General features: G+C 37.0%; 1 protein-coding gene across 3 annotated transcripts in view; it reads right to left on the reverse strand.

The window, feature by feature from the left end:
* Window positions 1-19,832, reverse strand: part of FOCAD (focadhesin) — a 310,658-nt gene that overhangs the window by 273,520 nt on the left and 17,306 nt on the right. The window contains exons 1-4 of one of the 3 annotated variants that reach the window (XM_082400997.1): window positions 11,172-13,867; window positions 9,946-10,034; window positions 7,174-7,248; window positions 4,487-4,641 (exon numbers count right to left, since the gene is read on the reverse strand). In XM_082400997.1, the coding sequence (XP_082257123.1) occupies window positions 4,487-4,641; window positions 7,174-7,248; window positions 9,946-10,034; window positions 11,172-11,304 (452 nt within the window). In that variant the 5' untranslated portion in view covers window positions 11,305-13,867. Of the gene's footprint in view, window positions 1-4,486; window positions 4,642-7,173; window positions 7,249-9,945; window positions 10,035-11,171; window positions 13,868-19,832 lie in introns of those variants that run through there. The other 2 variants (XM_082400998.1, XM_082400999.1) reach the window with 2 other exon arrangements.

Genomic DNA, 19,832 nt, shown 5'->3' on the forward strand with positions numbered 1-19,832 from the left:
CTATAACAATGGCTACATGAGCTTTCTAGAAGCTAGTGCAGTTAAGGGAGGGGGCAGGGATCTAAGGAAAGAAAAATGGGGAAACTCCTTGCTTTGGGAATCTTTATCATAGGATAAACTCAATGTAAAAACAAAACCAAAAACAATCTAAACTTAAAACAAGCAGTTCCTTAAAGGATAAGAAAAGGACATGCTACTATGTATATCATTCACCCTAATTTTATTTAATTTCAAAATTTACATTTAACTGGTGATAATAATTTCCTTACTGTGTTTTCTCTGTAGCCCCCTTCTTTCCTTCACCCTCCCTAGGGAATAATTTTTTTTTTCAAATTTCCTTACTGACTAAAAGAACATTTTCAACCTCTTAAATCCACTTCTTTGTTTACAGAAGCTATAAAAACTAGTTTACAATTGTTTCATGTTGCCTCAGCTTTGAACCGAGAACACTCTGGACATCAAACTATTCCTTTGAAGGGAACAGTCTCTCAAACAGAGCCAGACCCTTTCCCAGCCACTCCCTGAAGTTAGACAACCAGAGCTTTACCAATGTCAAGTCTTATTCAAAGTTAGACTATACAATGTAGCAGGCTCTAGACCAATGTTTCTCAAATTGTGGGTTGGATTTGGGGGCGGGGGGGGGGGGGGGGGTGGTTAAGAGGAGGCAGCTTTTCATACATGTTCCAAGGGAATTTACATACTAGACCTGCAAAGAGCCAAGGAGCAGGTTATAAGGCTAGGAGAGAGAACCTCACTGACTTTTCCTCCATCTTTCCTTGTAGCTTTCAATATTTACTGCAATGCTGAGAAAGCTCTGGAAGCTACATCTTCTAAATATCTATTCCACAAAAGGATGCTGCTTCTCTCTCCTCTTTCCCTCTTTCTTTTCTCTCTCCCTCTCTCCCTCCCTTCCTCTCCCTCTCCCTCTTTCTCTCTCCCTCTGAAGAATGTTAGGATACTAGGTAGGCAAAATGAAAAAATACAGTTTTAGACTCATTCTTCTGCATCAAAGCTGAGCAATCGTTGTGTGGCTCTGTTCCCAAGGTGCCTCTAGACTGCCATAAATCTCTATTTTAAGAAGAGAAAGCCACAGACAAGGAGAAATTTAAACACTGGAAACTGAAGATCCAAAATGTCTCAGCCAAGAACCACAGGGAAATGACAAAGTCATGTTTGTTTTTAGATCCCAAAGATAAAGATGGTTTTCTGTCTCAGAAGATTCCCTGAGGAGCATTCGGAGGAAGGGGCTGTTTGGGTCCCTGTTTTTAATTAAATTTAATTTAATTTCTTAAAGTTGATTCTCATTTTGCTTTTGTTAAGGCATAAACAATGCAAAGTATAGTCTTTGTAATCACTACAAACCACAAAGCTCTGCTACTTGAAATAAAACAAAGGAAATTCTTCAGAAATAATCCTTACCTCTACTGGCAACAATAAAGAAAACCTAGCACTTATATAACACATTTCACGATCAAATTGATGCAAAAGTTAAATTAGTTAGCTTCAGAATCTACTCTGTCTACATCTCCTGTGGCTAACAATTTAGACAACAAGAACACGCTAAGAAACTTTTAAAAAAGTTTTTTCAGGATCCTTCAATTGTTAAAATTCCTATATTTGCTTACCATAAAATTCAAGGCTTTCTTCTATATCTTGGCCATATTTCCAAAGACCCTTGAAAACTAATGGTAACCTATATGTGTAAGATTACTCATTGAAGCACTGCCTATAATTGCAAATAATTGAAAACAATAGGGAATTGGTAAATTATGGCACGTTCATACAATGGAATATTATACAGCCGGAAAAAAAATAGAAAGCACTTTATGTATGGTAAGGAATGATGTCTAAGATATATTTTTTTCATTGAAAAATGCAAAATAAGGAATACTATGTATAGTAGGCTACTAATTTTTTTTTAAGAAAAAACATGTACATATAAATTTTCAGTTACATGTGCATACAGCATCTTTAGAAGGATAACAAGACCTGTTAAGAGTTTTACCTGAGGAGAAAAACTGAGATACAGAGGAAAGACAGAGAATTTGCCTCCTACACCCTTTTGAATTTTTTACCATGTGAACATGTTGCTAATTCAAAAAATGTATTTTTTAATTTTAAAAAATCTAATATTACTGACAAATTTTCATATACACAGATGACATGCTGATCCACTATCAGCAAAGCTTATGCTTTTCAGTTTACAATAGTGATGATGGACTTATACTGATGTGTGAAGGATATCCCACACCAGCATAATTTTCTAATAGGACATTCTGGAATTAAAGGTATAACCTAACTTGCTCTAATTATCCCTTAGTCAGAGACATTAGCTGGCCCCTGGCCCCTTTAGCTGCTGATACTCTTACTTTTAGATATAAACAGTACAACTAGACAATGCAAGAAGGTTCTGTTTGTGAATTTTAAGGCACTTGAAAATATTTAGGGAGGAACTAATACTACTACCTGCATTTTAAAAAAAAGGGTGAGGCAAAATCTAGGTGGCTTGTTTAAGGGTAACCAATAAGTTACAAAAAGAGAGACACATTAAAACCTAACCTTTTAGGACCTCCCTGGTGGTGCAGTGGTTAAGAATCCACCTGCCAATGCAGGGGACACGGGTTTAAGCCCTGGTCTGGGAAGATCCCACATGCCACGGAGCAAGTAAGCCCATGCACCACAGCTACTGAGCCTGAGCTCTAGGGCCTGTGAGCCACAGCTACTGAGCCCACGTGCCACAACTACTGAAGCCCACGTGCCACAACTACTGAAGCCCATGCGTCTAGAGCCCATGCTCTGCAACAAGAGAAGCCACTGCAATGAGAAGCCCGCACAGTGCAATGAGAAGCCCGCACAGTGCAACGAAGACCCAACGCAGCCAATAAATAAATAAATAAATACATTTTTTAAAAAACAAAAAACAAAAACTTAACCTTTTAAAAGCTGCCTCAAAACTAATTTTTTAATGGATATACAATAGGATCTTTCTAAAAACATTTGTTTGAGTGTGTGCGCGTGTGTGCATGTGCACGTGGGCATACACACAAAGAAAAAGACAGAAAATGAGTTAAGTTTTTAGCCATGATCGAACCTTACTTATTCAGAAAGATTTGGTCATCTACTAACTGCTGAAGAGTGTGCTAGAGACAAAAATACAGGTTAAAAATAGAAATATATTGTGAAAGAGCAAGTAGCCCAGCTGAGAAGAGGGAAGTATCTAGGCAGGAGAGGTGACATCTGAGCTGAGCCTTGAAGGATGAAGAAGATGATATCAGAAAGAGAAGGGGAAGGAACATTCCATGCAGAGGTACAGCATGCACAGGCTCGGGAACAGGGAACAGGTATGTATGGCTTAGAGGAGGGTTCATGGCAGAAAACGCAGGTTGAACAGAAGGTGGGAACTAGTTTGGGAAGGGCACGTATACCACGTAAAGGGCTTGGACTTACAAATGTAGATAGCAGAATATAAAGAAAAAAATCAAGGCTCCAAAAAAGATTCAAAGAGATGATGTAAGGGAACAAAATAAGATTTGTGAAGAAAGGTTAAAAGGCCAGAGGTTACTTAACCTAATAGACCTCAAGCCTAGGAAGGCACTGTCCACACATTGATGGTTACAGCTGTACTCCATCTCCACAGAAGGCAGAAAAAAGGATTAAGTATTCAGCTCTGATGATACCACAATAAAGGTGAGTAAAAAACATCAGGAGAACAAGTAACCCCATTGAGAAGGAGGTGGGGGGGCTGGGTAAGAGTTGGGAGAAGGGGACAGAAGCTCAAATTATTTAAAGCAGGCAAAACTGAGGGCATATAGATCAAGACCATTTCTTGAAGCAAAGAGTGGCACCTCCTTTTCAGGGAGTATTTTACAAGAGATGCTCATTTCCATGGGATGGTTCAAATACAGTCTTGTTTGACCACCTCAGAATGCCCATTTTATCCCCTGGGATTCCATTAACCTCAGTCTGTGAATGGAATAAATATGGTCATTCCAAACAAATTCAAAGAACATTATTTACTTGGAATAATCAGGGGAAGACATATCTAAACCACAAAATGCTTTTAAAGAAATTAGTGCTGTTATTTTCTAACTCATGTACTGATGCTAAAGGCTGACCAAGTATTGCCAATAGTGTATAAACTTTACCACTGTGGAATGATGCTTATGGGCAACCTTCTTTCTTAAAATAAGTCAGGAATCTGTACTGCAAACTGTGAGTGATAAACTACTTAGCTATTCCTTAAAAAGAGCAGTGACAAAATAAGCAGAACCCCAAAACTTAAGTACAGCAAATGACCACAAATCCCCAAACTTTTAGAGCTTAAATTAGCATGTTCTCACCACATATGAAATTTCAACTGCATGACATTTTTAGGGAAAGAAAAACAACTGGCAAGTAGGATGAATGGTGACCCTTAATGGCAAATGAATGAATTTTTTTCTAAAAATTTAAATCATTAACTGATCAAACATGAAGGAAAGAGCACCTGATCGATGGAATCAGGTTGAGAATCCCATTGAGAACATAGCTGAACTCTGCATGATCCTGAGCGACAAGGGCTACCAGACCCTCACAGCAGGCTGTTCGAACCACGACATTATCACTGCAACACTTCTCCCACAGCAAGTTCAAAGCAGGAGTCTGAAATCAAACCAGTGATTAAAACACACGTCTGATGAGCAGTAAATGCATATACACGCCCGGCCATTCATCAAAATGTAATTTATTCACAGTAGTCTGACTGTCCTCTACAAAAACCCTGTCACACCATTTGTAGAATACACTAAAGTCGGTTTTCCAAGAGAGGTAATGGATATGTTCTGAAATAGCAACTCTCTCTCATCTGGTGTCTTTGCTGCAAAATGAGGCTGGCTGCAGAAGTATGACCTAAGTCCGAGCAACACAAGTACTAGGAGATCAAAACTATGACTTGGGGCTTCCCTGGTGGCGCAGTGGTTGAGAATCCGCCTGCCAATGCAGGGGACACGGGTTCGAGCCCTGGTCTGGGAAGATCCCACATGCTGCGGAGCAACTAGGCCCGTGAGCCACAACTACTGAGCCTGCGCGTCTGGAGCCTGTGCTCCGCAACAAGAGAGGCCGCAATAGTGAGAGGCCAGCGCACCGCGATGAAGAGTGGCCCCCACTTGCTGCAACTAGAGAAAGCCCTCACACAGAAACAAAGACCCAACACAGCCAAAAATAAATTAATTAATTAATTTTAAAACAAACAAAAAAAAAACTATGACTTGGCTCCAGCACTGTGCTCTAACTAAGCTGTTTAACCAGACATGAACAATACCAGCATATCAGTTAGTCTAAGTTGGACTCCAGATCATACCTATGCTTCAAGCCCTAAATGGCAGTAACATTTTCAGAAAATGTTCCTGCTCTCCTCCCACCAACCTCTATCACCCACATGCCACCCCTCTGTCCCCCACAATGTCCCTGCCCCAAGTGACTGAAGCTGAATGTGGACCCAGAGGAAAGAGACAGAAGTAGGACAGGCTACGAGCAAGCTGCTGGTTCCATGACTACAAACAAAAGCCTAGAAAAAGTGATTTGCCCAAGGAAGACTGTGACTTCTCTCCCTCACACTGTAAACCTGTCACCTTTGACAGGAAAGCACCGGAAGGACACATAGATAAATATAAGTTCTTTATTTTGAAAAATTATATAAAAACAGAGGTTCTAGCTTTCATAACTTTCTCAGGAACTCATGATCCTCCCCTCAAAAAAAAAGGTTCACTACTAATGATAAACCTCTATTTGAATGTATTGTGGGTTAAGTCCATTTAGATTTCACATGTTGTTTTGGGGATTTTTTTTTTGCTTTTTTTTTTTTTTTTTTTTTTTTAAAGAACACACAATGAAGCTATTTTTCCTTCCTCCTGACATAATTTATTAGGGAAACATACAATCTGGAGGAAAAAAAAATTAAGATTCCCCAGCTCCCACAGAATAACTAAAAGAATGAAAATCAACATTAAATTGTGCCCACTTTCCCACAGTAGCTGGCTCCGAGAGCCTCTTCAGTCTTAGAATCCCACTAACATAACAATACAATTAACAGTCACTGAAGGGAAGAAATATTTATATTCCATTTCTTTTATTCAGAAGGAAATTTTATTCACCTGCATGGACAATACCAAAGCGTTCTAAATGTCATCACTCCACTACTAAGCCAGAATGACAAAATAAATGAATAAAAAAACTGTTGCCTCAGGTAATACTGTGCCCTCATGGAAGTAAGCATTCATTTATTAGAAGAGGAAACATTTAGTTACAGGGATTTGACATTCAGTAAATCCTGGCAGTTTAAGTAAAACCACTAGATCTTCTCAGAGTACATAATGTGATTATCGGCAGGATTAAGATCAGAATTCTCAGAAAACCTAATTTATATGACTACATACAAACACCAGAAAAATGCCAATTAGTGAAGTATGCCCCTACATTGACTTCAACATGTCAGCAGAAGCTGTAAAGAGATGTAACTTGGAGCAGCTAATAAAAAGGAATGTGAGAGAAAGGAAATCAATTTATTTCTGTTATGAAAAAAAAAATCTTATTTCCATCACCTATATTCTCCATAGAGTGTACCTTAGAGGACCTACTTAAGCAGAGCTTCCAATCAGCATGTCAAAATACACAACACTGGTCAACCAAAACCCAAGTGGTAAAGCAATGTCAGTAAGCTGGCATTGCTTCAGCTCTTAGCATTCAACTGCTCTATGAATGGCACAGAATTTTTCCTTCAGCTCTTCCTGTCAGGGGATGACCTTTCCAACTTAGAATGCATATTTGGGGCTATACCTAAAGCATGAGAAATCTCCTACACCCAAACAGAGCCACTATGTTCACTTTCTCCATTAAACAAAAAGATTCCCTCAGCAGTAACCCTATCAGCCTTCTCTAAAGCATGCCTACCCTCCTTCCACCCATGTTATTTTCTATTAATAGTCATAAGAATACTCCCCTTCACCCCTTCCATATCTCATTCCTGGAGTGTTGTTACAAATTTTAAAGTTTAAAAGAAAATTATGGCAAACAAATAAAAAAAGGCAAAATCATTTCTATAGTGACCTGAACTGTGAGGAAAACAAAAGAAGTGCTTATGCAGTCCAGCTAGCAGCAATATCAGAATAGAACTAAAGCACAAAGTTAAAGACAGACCTGGTTTGTGGACTGGTGGATCTTTTCTGAAAAACCATTTTCCTTTAGAACTGCAGCAATAAGATGACCTGCAGCCTAAAAAAACAAACAAAATTAATGAATACATTCCCTTGGAAGTTCTCGCTCAATAGTGAATTTGAAGGTAACTAATAGCAGTACTAGTTGATATGGTATGGTATGCCAGTCACTCCCATTCATAGAGTGTGTGCTTTGTAGAAGGCACTGTATTGGCACTCCACATACATAATTGCTTATCTTCATAACAACCCTCAAGGTAAGCATTTTATCCTACATTTTATCCCAATAAGCAAACTACTGTTCATAGATGTTGAGAAAATTGCTGGAATTTCAGTTTAAATTGCTGTCACTTAGTATTAGAAGATAATTTGAGATTGCTTCATCCATTAAACCATGAGAAAAACGAGAAACTCCACAGTTTTTAAAATCATCTTTGCAACTAAATGAAATGCATCATTCTTCATCATGCCCTTGATGAAGATCATAATCCCCATCTTCATGATTATGGCCCACACAGATTTGAACCAACAGGTCCTCCCCTCACCACAACCATTCTCCTTCCTCTAGGCTCTATGATTTAATTTTTTTGTTGGTTTCTCATAGGTTTCAGCCCCTTAATAAGCTTTCAGCCTCATAAATCTCTAAAATTTTCTCATATCTTCTTTGGTCAAAAAGCCCTTAATTAAAACTAAGATTCTCATAGGAGAGCTGATTCCATAAATACGTAAATGTCATTATTTCCCATCACCTCAACTCCACTCTCCTAGTTTTTCAGCACCACACAGCACTGCTATCTTAGAGCCACAGGCTAGCAACAATGACAGCCATGCTATGTATGGGTTGGGAGAAACTTTGCTAAGGCAACAACTGTTCAGCCTGTCCTTGAGACCAATGTCTGAAAAGACTATGAACACCTGTCAGTCTTGCAAAGTCTCCAGAAAAGCTCAAGTAAAAACAAAGCACCTACTCCTTTGTTTCATTTTGTATTTCACACATTGGAATTGAATTCAGGCCTCAATGCTTGATGGTCCAAGTTTTACAATACAAGTCACACATTTACATGAATTTTAAGTTTAGATCAATGAACTGTCTCTTACCTCCTTGTTAAAGGGATAGTAACAAGAATTGAGGACCAGTGAATAGTTTCAGTTCCTGTTTACAAAATATACCATATTTCATTGAATGTAACTGGCCATCAACTGCAAGATGCACCATTATTTTATGTACCACCAAGAAAGAAAAAAACTCTGCCAACTAATCTGTTATACAATGCTTCTTATAATTTAAATTTTTGATTTTATATTAATGAAAGAGCTCTTTCAGACTCTTTTAGAAAATCATGGCCAACTTCATAAATGTGCAGGCAATACCAACGGTATAATGACCGCTGCCATCAATTACTAGATACAACCGAATTTCACAGGTGTTAAAATGTGAAAAAATGTGTGTGAATCAATGAAATATGGTGCTAACACTGAGCAGTGGTTACAAAAGAACAATAAGAAGTATTCAGAGGACAGGGCACAATTGCAAGAACCTAATAAAACCAATATGAAACACAAGGACAAAAAAAAGCTACTGTTCATATTTAGAAAAAGGACTAAAAGAAAAAAGCTTAATGATAAACATCCCCCCACTGCCCACCAAATTCAATTTCTCTAATTTACCTTCCAATTTCTCTCTCTAACAAATCAGAGAATATAGCCTAAATTGATTTTAAAATACAAAATCCAAGTATAAATCAGCCTATATTGCTACTTAAGTTTTCCGTAACAGAATAGTTTAAATAGATATCGTACACTAGACAATACACTTTTCACTTAATTGTAACAGCAGCACAAATAGGCATTTCTTGATTTATCTATGCTAATAAAGGGACTCCAAGTACAGAAAAATAAAAACTGCAGACAGCATCCTCCAAGCATTCATCTTCTTCCTCATGGTAAGCGCCTGTGCTGCACAGGATATGACTCCAACCCAGTCAGGTAGAAGGGAATCTTGCATAAGGAGTGTTCTACTCCTCATGGAAGGGTTCCCCACTACCCAGCTAAGTCAATTCCCACAGCAGGCATCTCCGAAGGTAACTGTTGAAAGTATCCAAGACGCTGTACGTTGGTAAGTCTTCAGGCAGGCTTCTGCTGGCCCCTTAGCTTTACTCTCACAAGAAAAGACGGTAGCTATTATGGTACCTTGATTAACAGGAATCCTTCTAGTTAGCTGAAGGCTAACCAGAAAATCAGTTCTGTTTTAACCCTAATAACTGAAAAGCTCTTCTAAAATAAATTATCACAATCTTCTACCTGAGTTAGCATGTAGATCCAATTTTTTAACCCAGGATATTTTACCTATTGAATGTCATTATTATAAAAATCTTTATTCTTAATGTTGTACTGCGGTAGAATATACCTTTTTCAATATTAATCTCTCATACTCTGTAGATGTATAACCATTTAATTCTGTTCCCAATAATTAATTATAGACCAAAAAAATATATATTCAAGGGTTAATCAAGGTTTTTATCTCTAAGAAGAAAAGTATGACATAAATAAAAGCAGAGATTGGTCAATTTCAATATTTACTTTCCTATGTCAAATATAAATTTTCAAATTAACTGATGTAAAAGTTGTTTATTAATATATATTTCAGTACATAGAAGAATAAAAATATTTAATGTTAAAAATATAAAATTCAATTAACAATCCACCAAAAATATTTGTTTGTTACCATGAAGCATAAACAAACAAATAAAATTACCTGTGATTGGATAAGAGAATTTGGAAATTCAAACCTTTTCCTGATATCATCTGACATTTTTACTTCTCTCACATGTACGTAAGCAGATTCTGTAACCAAAACAAAAGAATATTTGTGAGTCCGGAAAAGGAGTTCAAACCAACTATTTGTCAAATAACATGAAAGTAATTCATTCCAAAGACAACAATGGACATAAAGCACAGGGCTCTGCAGAGCAATCCCTTGGCATACCCTTCCCTGCTAACCACTTCAGCCCTCAAATGCCATGACTGATAAGTAAACTAAAAATGCCCAACAGCTCTTAGTTTTTCCCATTAGAGCAAATTCTGAAACAGATGAATTCACTCCACAGAAACAAACAAAAAAATCCAAAAGTTCAAGCCTAAATAACAGGATTTTAAAAGTTAAACCACACGTTTGAAATAGAAATTAATTCTTCTGTGGATCAAAACTTCTGAGGGAGAAAGAATCAAAACTTTCACAAAATTGTTTAAATTATGCCTCACTCTGGTACAAGCTTCCGTTTAATCATGAATCCAACTGTTAGTGACAAGTGTGAAGCATTGGTGAGCTTTTTCAGGAAGTATAGAAATGACCTAGAAACTCACACATCAAAACAGATCCCGTGTCTTCTAAAAGAGGAACAAGCAAGCAATTAGCACCAACTTTTAATATTTACATCACACCTCTCACTCCTACTGGGCTCTCAAGTACAACAACAAGAACAAGATCATGGAGAAGGGCAGGTGGCAAAGTGGAGGCACAGAACTAATAAGAAGATTTCCCAAGGATCCCAATTTATCCAATTCCCATGCAGCACTGAACCCAGCAAATTACACCACTCTAAAAAATAGGATGCTTTAGGCCACCTATTTATTACAGTATAACTTAAAAAAAAAGTTTACGTCAGTACTGTTCTCTAAGTCACCTTATAAAAATAACAGGCAACAAAACCAAGCTTTCCTGAAGCTTCTTGTGTTGAACCTGCAGCTCTTTCTCACTATTCTCCTCCCTTTCTTCCAAAGTCAAACTCCCTGAATAAATAATTTATACTACCTTTCTTCCTCAACATCTGAACTTTGCTACGGCAAAGTCCCTTGAATTGGACATTTCATAGCATTGAAGCAACATGTTCTAAGACTGCCAACCATGTCCCCTGCCTAATTTACTCATTAGCTTTTAAGCAGGTCAAAATTTCTTCAACTTCCCCGTTGTATTAATCTCACCTTTTTTGAAATGTTCTTCTCTTTTGTTCCATAAGACATCACAACAGGATTTCCCAAAGTGTGTGCCTGGGAAACCCAAGATAGAGATCTCCTCGAGAGGAAAAAAGAATTTTGTAGGGACATATATTGCCATCTTGAAGATTCAAAGAGTAAATAAAAAACCAAATAATACATGAAATATGTTAGAAGGTGATACAATGGAAAAAAATAAATCTGATCTCTTTTTCTATGAGTTTGTTTTTGAAGTACAATTGACCTACAACGCTATGTTAGTTCCTGTTATACAACATAATGATTTGATACTTCTAAACATTTCAAAATGATCACGATAAGTCTAGTTACCATCACCATACAAATTTATTACATAATTATTGACATATTCCCCACACTACACATTTCATACCTGTGACTCATTTATTTTGCAACTGGAACCAGAGGCGCGGGCGGGGGGCTCTGGATGAAGGCAGTCAAAACGTACAAACTTCCAGTTATAAGATAAACAAGTACTGGGGTTATCGCGTACAACATGAGAAAGGTAATGAACACTGCTGGATGCTATATATCAATGTTAAGGGAGTAAATCCTAAGACTTCTCATCACAAGGAAAACATATTTCTCTTCCACTTCTTTAATTTTGTATCCATATGAAACAATGGGTGTTCACTAAACTTATTGTGGTCATCATTTGATTATGTATATAAGTCAAATCACTATGCCTTAAACTTATACAGTGCTAAATGTCAACTGTACCTCAATAAAACTGGAAGAAAAAAATGTTTTTAAAAAGTAAAGCCAACAGAATAAAGGGGGGGGGGAGGATGAGAAATGAGGGGTGGACACACTTCCTATTTAAATATGGTGGTCACCTTAGAGGGTGACATTTGGGAGTTAGCCACACAAATCTGGGAAAGGAGTGTCAAAGGCACAGGAAACAGTGAGTGCAAAAGCCCTAAGCTAATAACCTGCTTAAGACCCATCCCAGAAAGAGGAAAAAGATGAGTCAGGGACAGAGTGAAGGAGGAAGAGAATGGTAAATCAGAGTCAGTGAGAAGCCAGACCACAGAGGGCCTTGTAGGCCACTGGAAGGACAGATGTATTTATCCTGAGTGAAGCTGTTAACTACTACAGGAAAAAAAAAAAAAAAAGTGGTAAGATTTTAATAGAATCACTGAGGCGAGGAGAGGTCAGATTCTGGATATCTTCAAAGGCAGAGCCAATGTGGTTGCTAATGGATTAGATGAGAGTATAGGAGAAAGAAAGGGTCAACGATGACGTCAAAGTTTTTGATCTGAGCAACTTCATTCTTAATTTTAATTCCTTTGGGCATTTTACACATTAAACAAAACCATGTATATATTACTTACCATGGCATTTTTTTACTAAAAGGAAAAGATGGAGTTGCCATCAACTGAGATAGGGAAATAAGTTTTGTGAGGGAAGACTAGGAATTCCACTGGACAGGTAAGTTTTAGATGCTTAATGCATATCCAAGTGGCAATGTCAGGGAGAAAGTTGGATAGATGAATCTATAATTGAGAGACAGATCTTAGCTGGTGATACAAATAATGGTGTGTATTATTAAAGAATCTGAGACGTTCTAAAGCAAGAAGTTTGATTAACTTTGCTTAACCCAGAGTTTACCAAACTTATCTGGTCATGGCCCACCTTTTTTCTAAAAATACCTTTTAACAGTCTACATAACCAGCCTTCCCTGGGATACACCTTAGCAAACACTGCTCTACTGGCTCCTCCAATTCCTCTGTCCACTCTGCTTCTCACACACCATCTTCCTGAAGGTGCTCCCAAGCCTTTTGCCTTGTGCTTTTTTCATGAAAACTCTCCTGGAGGCTTCATCTCATCCCTAGCTCCAAACACTTCCCTACGCTCTCTCATAAGGCTCTAAAACACCAGAAATTGGAGAGGTTAAAAACAAAACACATATTTTCTCTCATAAAAACTGTTTCCATTTCAGCGCATCTTCTCTCAATTCTCCTCTCACAATTTTCTTCACCAACATTCTCTAAATCCAGTCAGTCACAAAGTCAGCTTTGTTCTTTCCAGCAACTCAGAGTCTACCTTTCCTCTCCATTTCTCTACTCATCATCTTCGTTCCTCATGCTAGGCTTCCTTCAGTAACTGCTTAATCTTGGGGTTCTCCGTGCTTGAGTTCATCCCGTACGCTGCTGTCAGATTAACTGTCCTAAAATGCTATTTCCATCATATCATTTCCCTGTAAAGAATTCATAGTGGGTTTTCAATAGGCTGTCAGATTAAATGCAAATTCTGATTTCCAGGTTTTAAGTCTCCAACAGCAGTCTCACACATTCGACTTCATTTTCACTGTTGTCTAATTCCAATCTGGTTAAAACCATTTTCAGAATAGTCCTGTGTGCTCAAAAATCTGCTCATCCCTAAGGGATTTTATTTATGCTGTTGTCTCCCATATAAAATGTCCTCCTCTGTATGTTCCTACTATTTAAAGATGAAATTCGTTTCATAGCGTGTCTTCTCTGTTAAGTCTTTCCCAAGCAGCCACATCTTAGAGCAATCGCCTTGCTTTATATTTCTTCAGTGCTATTGCATTTGGTCTGACCCATACTACCATGTGACTATTTACATTAGGATTGTTCATATTTTTCTGTAAAGGGTCAGATAGCAACTACTCAGATTTGCCACTGTAGCAGGAAAGCAGCCACAGACAAGGGCTGTGTTCCAATAAAACATTATTTACAAAAACAGGGGCAGGTGGGCTGTAGTTTACTGACTCCTGGTTTACATAATGCCTATTTCTTTAATTAATTTCTAAAATTTGTTGACAAAAATTGCTACAGTTGACATTCAAATCTGCCCCTGTGCATCCAAGCCCAGGTAAATACATAAATAAGATAAATTATACATGTCTTATTATCTAAAAGATGAAAAAGTTCTCTTTATCATAGAAAACAAACTTTTTCATGCCCCTAAACTCTGAAGGAAATTTCTCACATTAGGCTTTCTATATGGGATACAGAGTGATATAATAAACAATAATCTCAATAACATAAGCAAAATGGAATTTTATGTTACTTCTTTTTTAAACAAACCCTGGAGAAAGCCATGGTTATAACATAACATGTAATTCAGAAAATAAAAAACTCTCAGCTAATGGGGTCCAAGTACAGAGTTTTCTGATGATCTAACCTAACTCAATAGAAAGTCAACTTTAGAGTATCCAGAGAAGCAGAGGGTTATCAACTTATCACAGAATATACTTACGCAAATGTCAAGAGTGAGAGAGTTAAATAGAAGAAATGTGGGGTTATACTCTGATCCAGGCCTGAATGATGGAATTCCAAAATGCTCTGGGGACCAGACAAACAGCTGGTTAGGCTAATAGCTTATTATGGCAGTGAAGAAGCTGAGCCATCCAGAAAGAGGACTTCGTCTCCAGGAGGTGGGCCAATGGAGTAAAAGAGTACTGTTTTTATCAAAATTGTCTAAGTATAGACAACAAATACCTAAGCTTACAAAAGACAGTCCTAATTTTGGTACAACACTTTAGAGAATAAGTAAGTTTTTAAAATCAATAGTAACTATCTTTCCTTAGGCATTCTCAAAACCACTACCAAAGCTGCAATATGATTTGATATCATCCTTGATTTGCTATCCTTGAGCTACAAACTGCAGGTGTCTTTCACCTGCTGGAGACATATTTCAAGGTTAATCACAACCACGTCGCCTTTCAAGGTATCAAAACATCATATTCTCTTAGGGAATTTCAAAACGAGTACATATTTTGCTTTAGCATTGGCAGTGTAGCATGTGTCCTACTTTATTTTTAATCTCAACGTCCCTTGGGCATTTTATACATTTAAGAAAACAATTTATGTATTACTTCTTACCCTGACATTCATTACTCAAAGGAAACTAGTCACAATATGCTCCATAAACCACGTTACAAAAAAGAGTATTTGATTTTAAAAGATTTATCTCTAACCCATCATAGTGCCTTTTTTGTCTGTCTGAATCTAAATCAGAAAGAGAATTTTTAATGAGGTCTTTAAGTTCCAAGTGAATCAAAGCATTTGTTTAACTCAAGCAATTATCATCTTATCTGCCAAGGTGTTTCAGCCTCAAAAGAACACTTCCCCAAAAATAAATCAATTGCACTCTAGAAGTAATAAAGGAGCAGCAGATAGATAAAGCACCTTAGGTTTTCAACTTTCTCAATAGTTTCCCTAGGATACCATAATATACAGCCATAGATCACACAAAAGTATTTAGTGTCAAACTTCAAATGAAGGATACAATCTGAAAAACAAGATAAGAATCTATCTATAGTAGACCCTCAAACAACACAGGGGTTAAAAATCTATCTAATGCTGACCCCCGCACAAGTGAAAATCTGCACACAACGTTATGATCAGCCTTCCACTGTCATGGTTTCTCATCCACTGATTCAACCTACCACTGATCGTGTAATACTGTAATAAAGTATTTATTGAAAAAAATCCATGTATAAGTGGACCCGTGCAGTTCAAGCCTATGTTGTTCTAGGGTCAACTGTAATTATATTCACAAGTGCTATGGGAACCTAGCAGAGGGATTATGCAGGGTAGTTTGCGGGGGCCGGTGTCCAACGGTCACAGAGAAAGACTTGACTCTGAGCACTCGTGACTACCAAATTTCTATATAGGAAGGACTCAGGGCAGCAATGCAGGTGGAAGTCAGGGCTACAGAGAGAACATTCTGGAAGCTAGTCTACAAAAGCAAAGTCATCATCAGACTGATAAAAAGTAAACTTCCTTCACATTAACAGGACCCTGTTTCAGAGACACAACTAGGACTTTTTTCTTTCTAACACTTTATCAACTCTTCCAATTATCAGTTATGCATTTACTTAGCTTCTTCCACCCACAAGTTAAGCTATGGAACCATCAGACTGAGGATTTTTAACACATATTTTGACAATTTATTACTTTTTTTAATGGCTTATAGAAAAGCTGATGTGCACCATCAATAAATTTGACCTGATCTTATAAGTTTATCAAGACTGTGGCTCAGGGGTATATTCCAGACTCTCCTAGTTGCTTCACTCTGCCCCTTAAAGAAAAAAAGAAAAAAACTTTTCAATCACCCAATATTTATATCTTCCTTGTTCTCCTACCTGCTTAGCTTCTCACCTACCTCTTCTCAGTCCCTAAGAGTCCCACAGCCTCTCTAGTATCTGGCAGCTGGAATCTGTTTCATCACCCTTTATTATATCCCGAAAACTGCTAGAAACTCGAGCTTAACATCAGCTCTTCCTTCAAAAGCTTCAAAATCCAGCTGGCTCCTGCACTCTCAAATTAACAGGACAATTGGAGTCCTCCTAACGACATGATTCATAAAAATGGAAATGTCATGGGAAAATTGCAATGGAAAGTTTTTAATACTAAAGAGCGAGTGTAAGAAAATAGTGATTTTTAATCATTATATTCACTAAGTCATCATTAAATTAAGCTGAGAGTAGGAAATACTTTTATTTTCGGCACTAATTTCAAAATCAAGACGAGATAGAGGTCAACCTACTGGTATGACAGAACCACTTGGTCAATCAGAGAAAGCAGGAACGGCATTGACGTGGCAGACTGCTAACTATCCTTCAATATCTGTGCTTTTCTTCTATATTAATAAAACTGTAGCCTGACCAGCTGTATTACATTTCGTAGCCTCAAGTATGGCTACAGAGACTGTGTATGTGATCAAGTTCTCCCCAGTGGAATCTGAGCAGATATGATGTGCCAATTCCAGGCTACAACCTGCTTCCTCCACTCTATTCCCAACAGAAACCAGGTCTTGGCAACAACTCAGATTCAATCATGTGCATCAAGACAATGCCTCTAGGACACGGTTGGAGAAACAAGATGGAAGGAGCCCTAAATGATAGCTTAGAGCAGAATTGCAAACCTGAAACTCCAAAAAAAAAAACCTTCTACTTTGTTTGAACCATTGCATTTTGGGGTCTGTTTGTTGCAGCAGCTAGTACTTCCTTAATAATATATTGGACCTGAGAGCATCTCCCTTCTATACTTTTGTCACTGGAGAAACAATGTCAGAGGGGTTAAGCAACTCAACAAAAAGGTACTCATCCTAGCAGTTCACATGAGAAGGGAGGTTTCTTGACTCCCAATCCAGTGTTTCTCTGGACTAACAGTAACATGAGGCATGACCAGCGCACTCCACATTCCTGCATCACGTCCCAGGAATTTTAAGATCTGTAATTCAAGTGCTGAGCAAATTTAGGTGACTATAAGTTCTGATTATCTCACTGGTTGCAATTTACTAAAATACATCAAATTACTATCATATTCTTGCCTTTACAATTTAGTTTCTTCTCAGTTACATCACATGTTACTTACTCATAGATTTTGAAATGGGAGTCTAAAATAAGATCAAAGGCAGGAAATACCAAGTTAGAGCTTATTACTGTCCAGGAGAACCAAGCATGAAAGTAAGAAACAAAACCACCAACTTCAATAATGTCTGATTTGTTACAATATTTTCTTCAATTATTCTTGGATTATCTTTTCTAAAGTGTCTTTTTTGTGTATGTATTTATATGTTAAATATACAAGGGAATGCAGATGAAAAATAGTGATTTTTAAAATCTAAAGAATGATTTATCTCTAGAATTTTTACAGTATCCAACCTAAGTCTTCAAAGAAGTCCTCAAACTAGCTCCTTTATGAGATTACTTTTTCTAATGTTATAATTTTTAAATATTTTTGCTCCACCAAAAGAATAATTTCTCAAATTGCTCAGTACATTTTTAAATAAGTATTTTATGTTGATACAAAATAATCTTTACTGTATATTTATAATAAAACTGATGCCCAATCATTCTGAAGACCTTACTGACCAAAAAATGTCTAATCTAAAAAAAAAAAAAAAATGCCTAATCTGAATAGCTAAAATCTCTGTATTCATCATATTACTTTTAATGCCATTCAGTTAACTAAAATTTACTAAAACACCACAGAATGTGTTTTATAGGTATTTGATTTGTATTTCCTCCCCTAAAAAATGACTCAAATTTTGCGCACTGGTTCTCTAAAATAATTTACTTCTTAGCAAATATTAATATGGCACAAACTGAAGTATACCAGTGTCCCTCCAGGGAAAAAAAAAAAAAGAAGAAATGATAAGTAAAACAAGAACATCTAAATGTTGATAATAGATGGGTACATTGGAGTTCATAATACTATTCTATGTTTATATATGTTTGAAATTTTCCATTATAAAGTTAAAAAAGAAAAAAACCCACATGTGTGATTCTCACCTGGGGGCCAGGCAATATTCTCAGCACTTCACATTTATTAACTCATTTAATCCTCACAATACCCTATGAAATAGGCACTCATTTTACAGAAGAAGAAACTGAGGCACAGAAAAGACAGATAACTTTCCAAAGGTCATACAATAAACTGAAATTCAAATTCAGGTAGTCTGGGCACATATGTACATAGAAAAGCCTGGAAAACATAAATTATGGGTGATTTTTAATTTTGCTTGTTCCTAGTTTCTAATTTTTTCACAAGAATATGTGTTTTTGTAATTTGAATAAAGTTACCAAAAATATGAAAATCTTTATTCAAATACTTACACATTCTTCAGAAATAGAGGATGACTTTCTAAAACCCAAATCACTATAAGCATAGAAATCCATCATTAACAGATGTCATTAAGTGAGCAACAAACTAGAAAAATTTTAGAAATGATAAAAGACTACTTTGTTAGCCATTTTACCAATGCTTTATGGAAAGAGTAATATTGAAAAGGGGTCAATGTAATTTAACTAGATAGATTCAATTAACTCTAGACCATTTAAAAATCTTCCTTCATTTTCAAGGAGAAATATAACCATTATTATTTTCCTACTTTAGACTCCTGGGAAATTTTATACCAAAATAAAAACTCTCACTCTCGAAAAGAATTATGTAGACTGATGACAAGTTAAATGGCAACATTTTTCTTGATTGCTGCAAACTGGCCAAACTCATTTCTTATTTTTCACGAAAACTAAATTATTAAAATCATATCGAATGGAATAGAATTATTTTAACTTACACTCTTAGTACTAATGAAAGCTGAAGATCAGATGGGCCAAGGAATTTTATAGGAAGACAGTAAATTTCCCTGCTGTTAACTAACTCAGTGTGGCCCAAGGTGGAGAATATCTCTATATTCCAGGCCTGAATGGACACAATCACAAAAACAACATCATCACCACACTGTTAGAAGAACCACTCTAAAAATGTTCAAATGAGTAAGATGAATAGGGCATTGTGAAGCAATGTCATATATTCTTTTGCAAACCCTACAACTATCCATAGTGAAGATGAGAAAACGTCTTTAATTTGATTATGCTTAGTCTTACATACCCCTACCACCATGATGACAGAGCAACCTGACACAGAGAGAAAAATGCATGGGGTTGGAGGGTCAGGGAGTAGGAAAAACAAAGCTGGCTGCAAAACCTGACTCCACCACTAGGCATTAAAATTTAGGTTAATCACTTACTATCTGGAGCCTGTTTCCTCACTGGTTAAATCTGGGGCCACCTGCCTCACAAGGTGGCATAAATAACAATATGAAGTAAGCCTGAAAGCCAAGAGGATCTTGACACAGTAGGTATGTACT

This window comes from Balaenoptera borealis (genome assembly GCF_965194805.1).
Source record: "Balaenoptera borealis genome assembly, chromosome: 8".
Classification (NCBI taxonomy): Eukaryota; Metazoa; Chordata; class Mammalia; order Artiodactyla; family Balaenopteridae; genus Balaenoptera; species Balaenoptera borealis.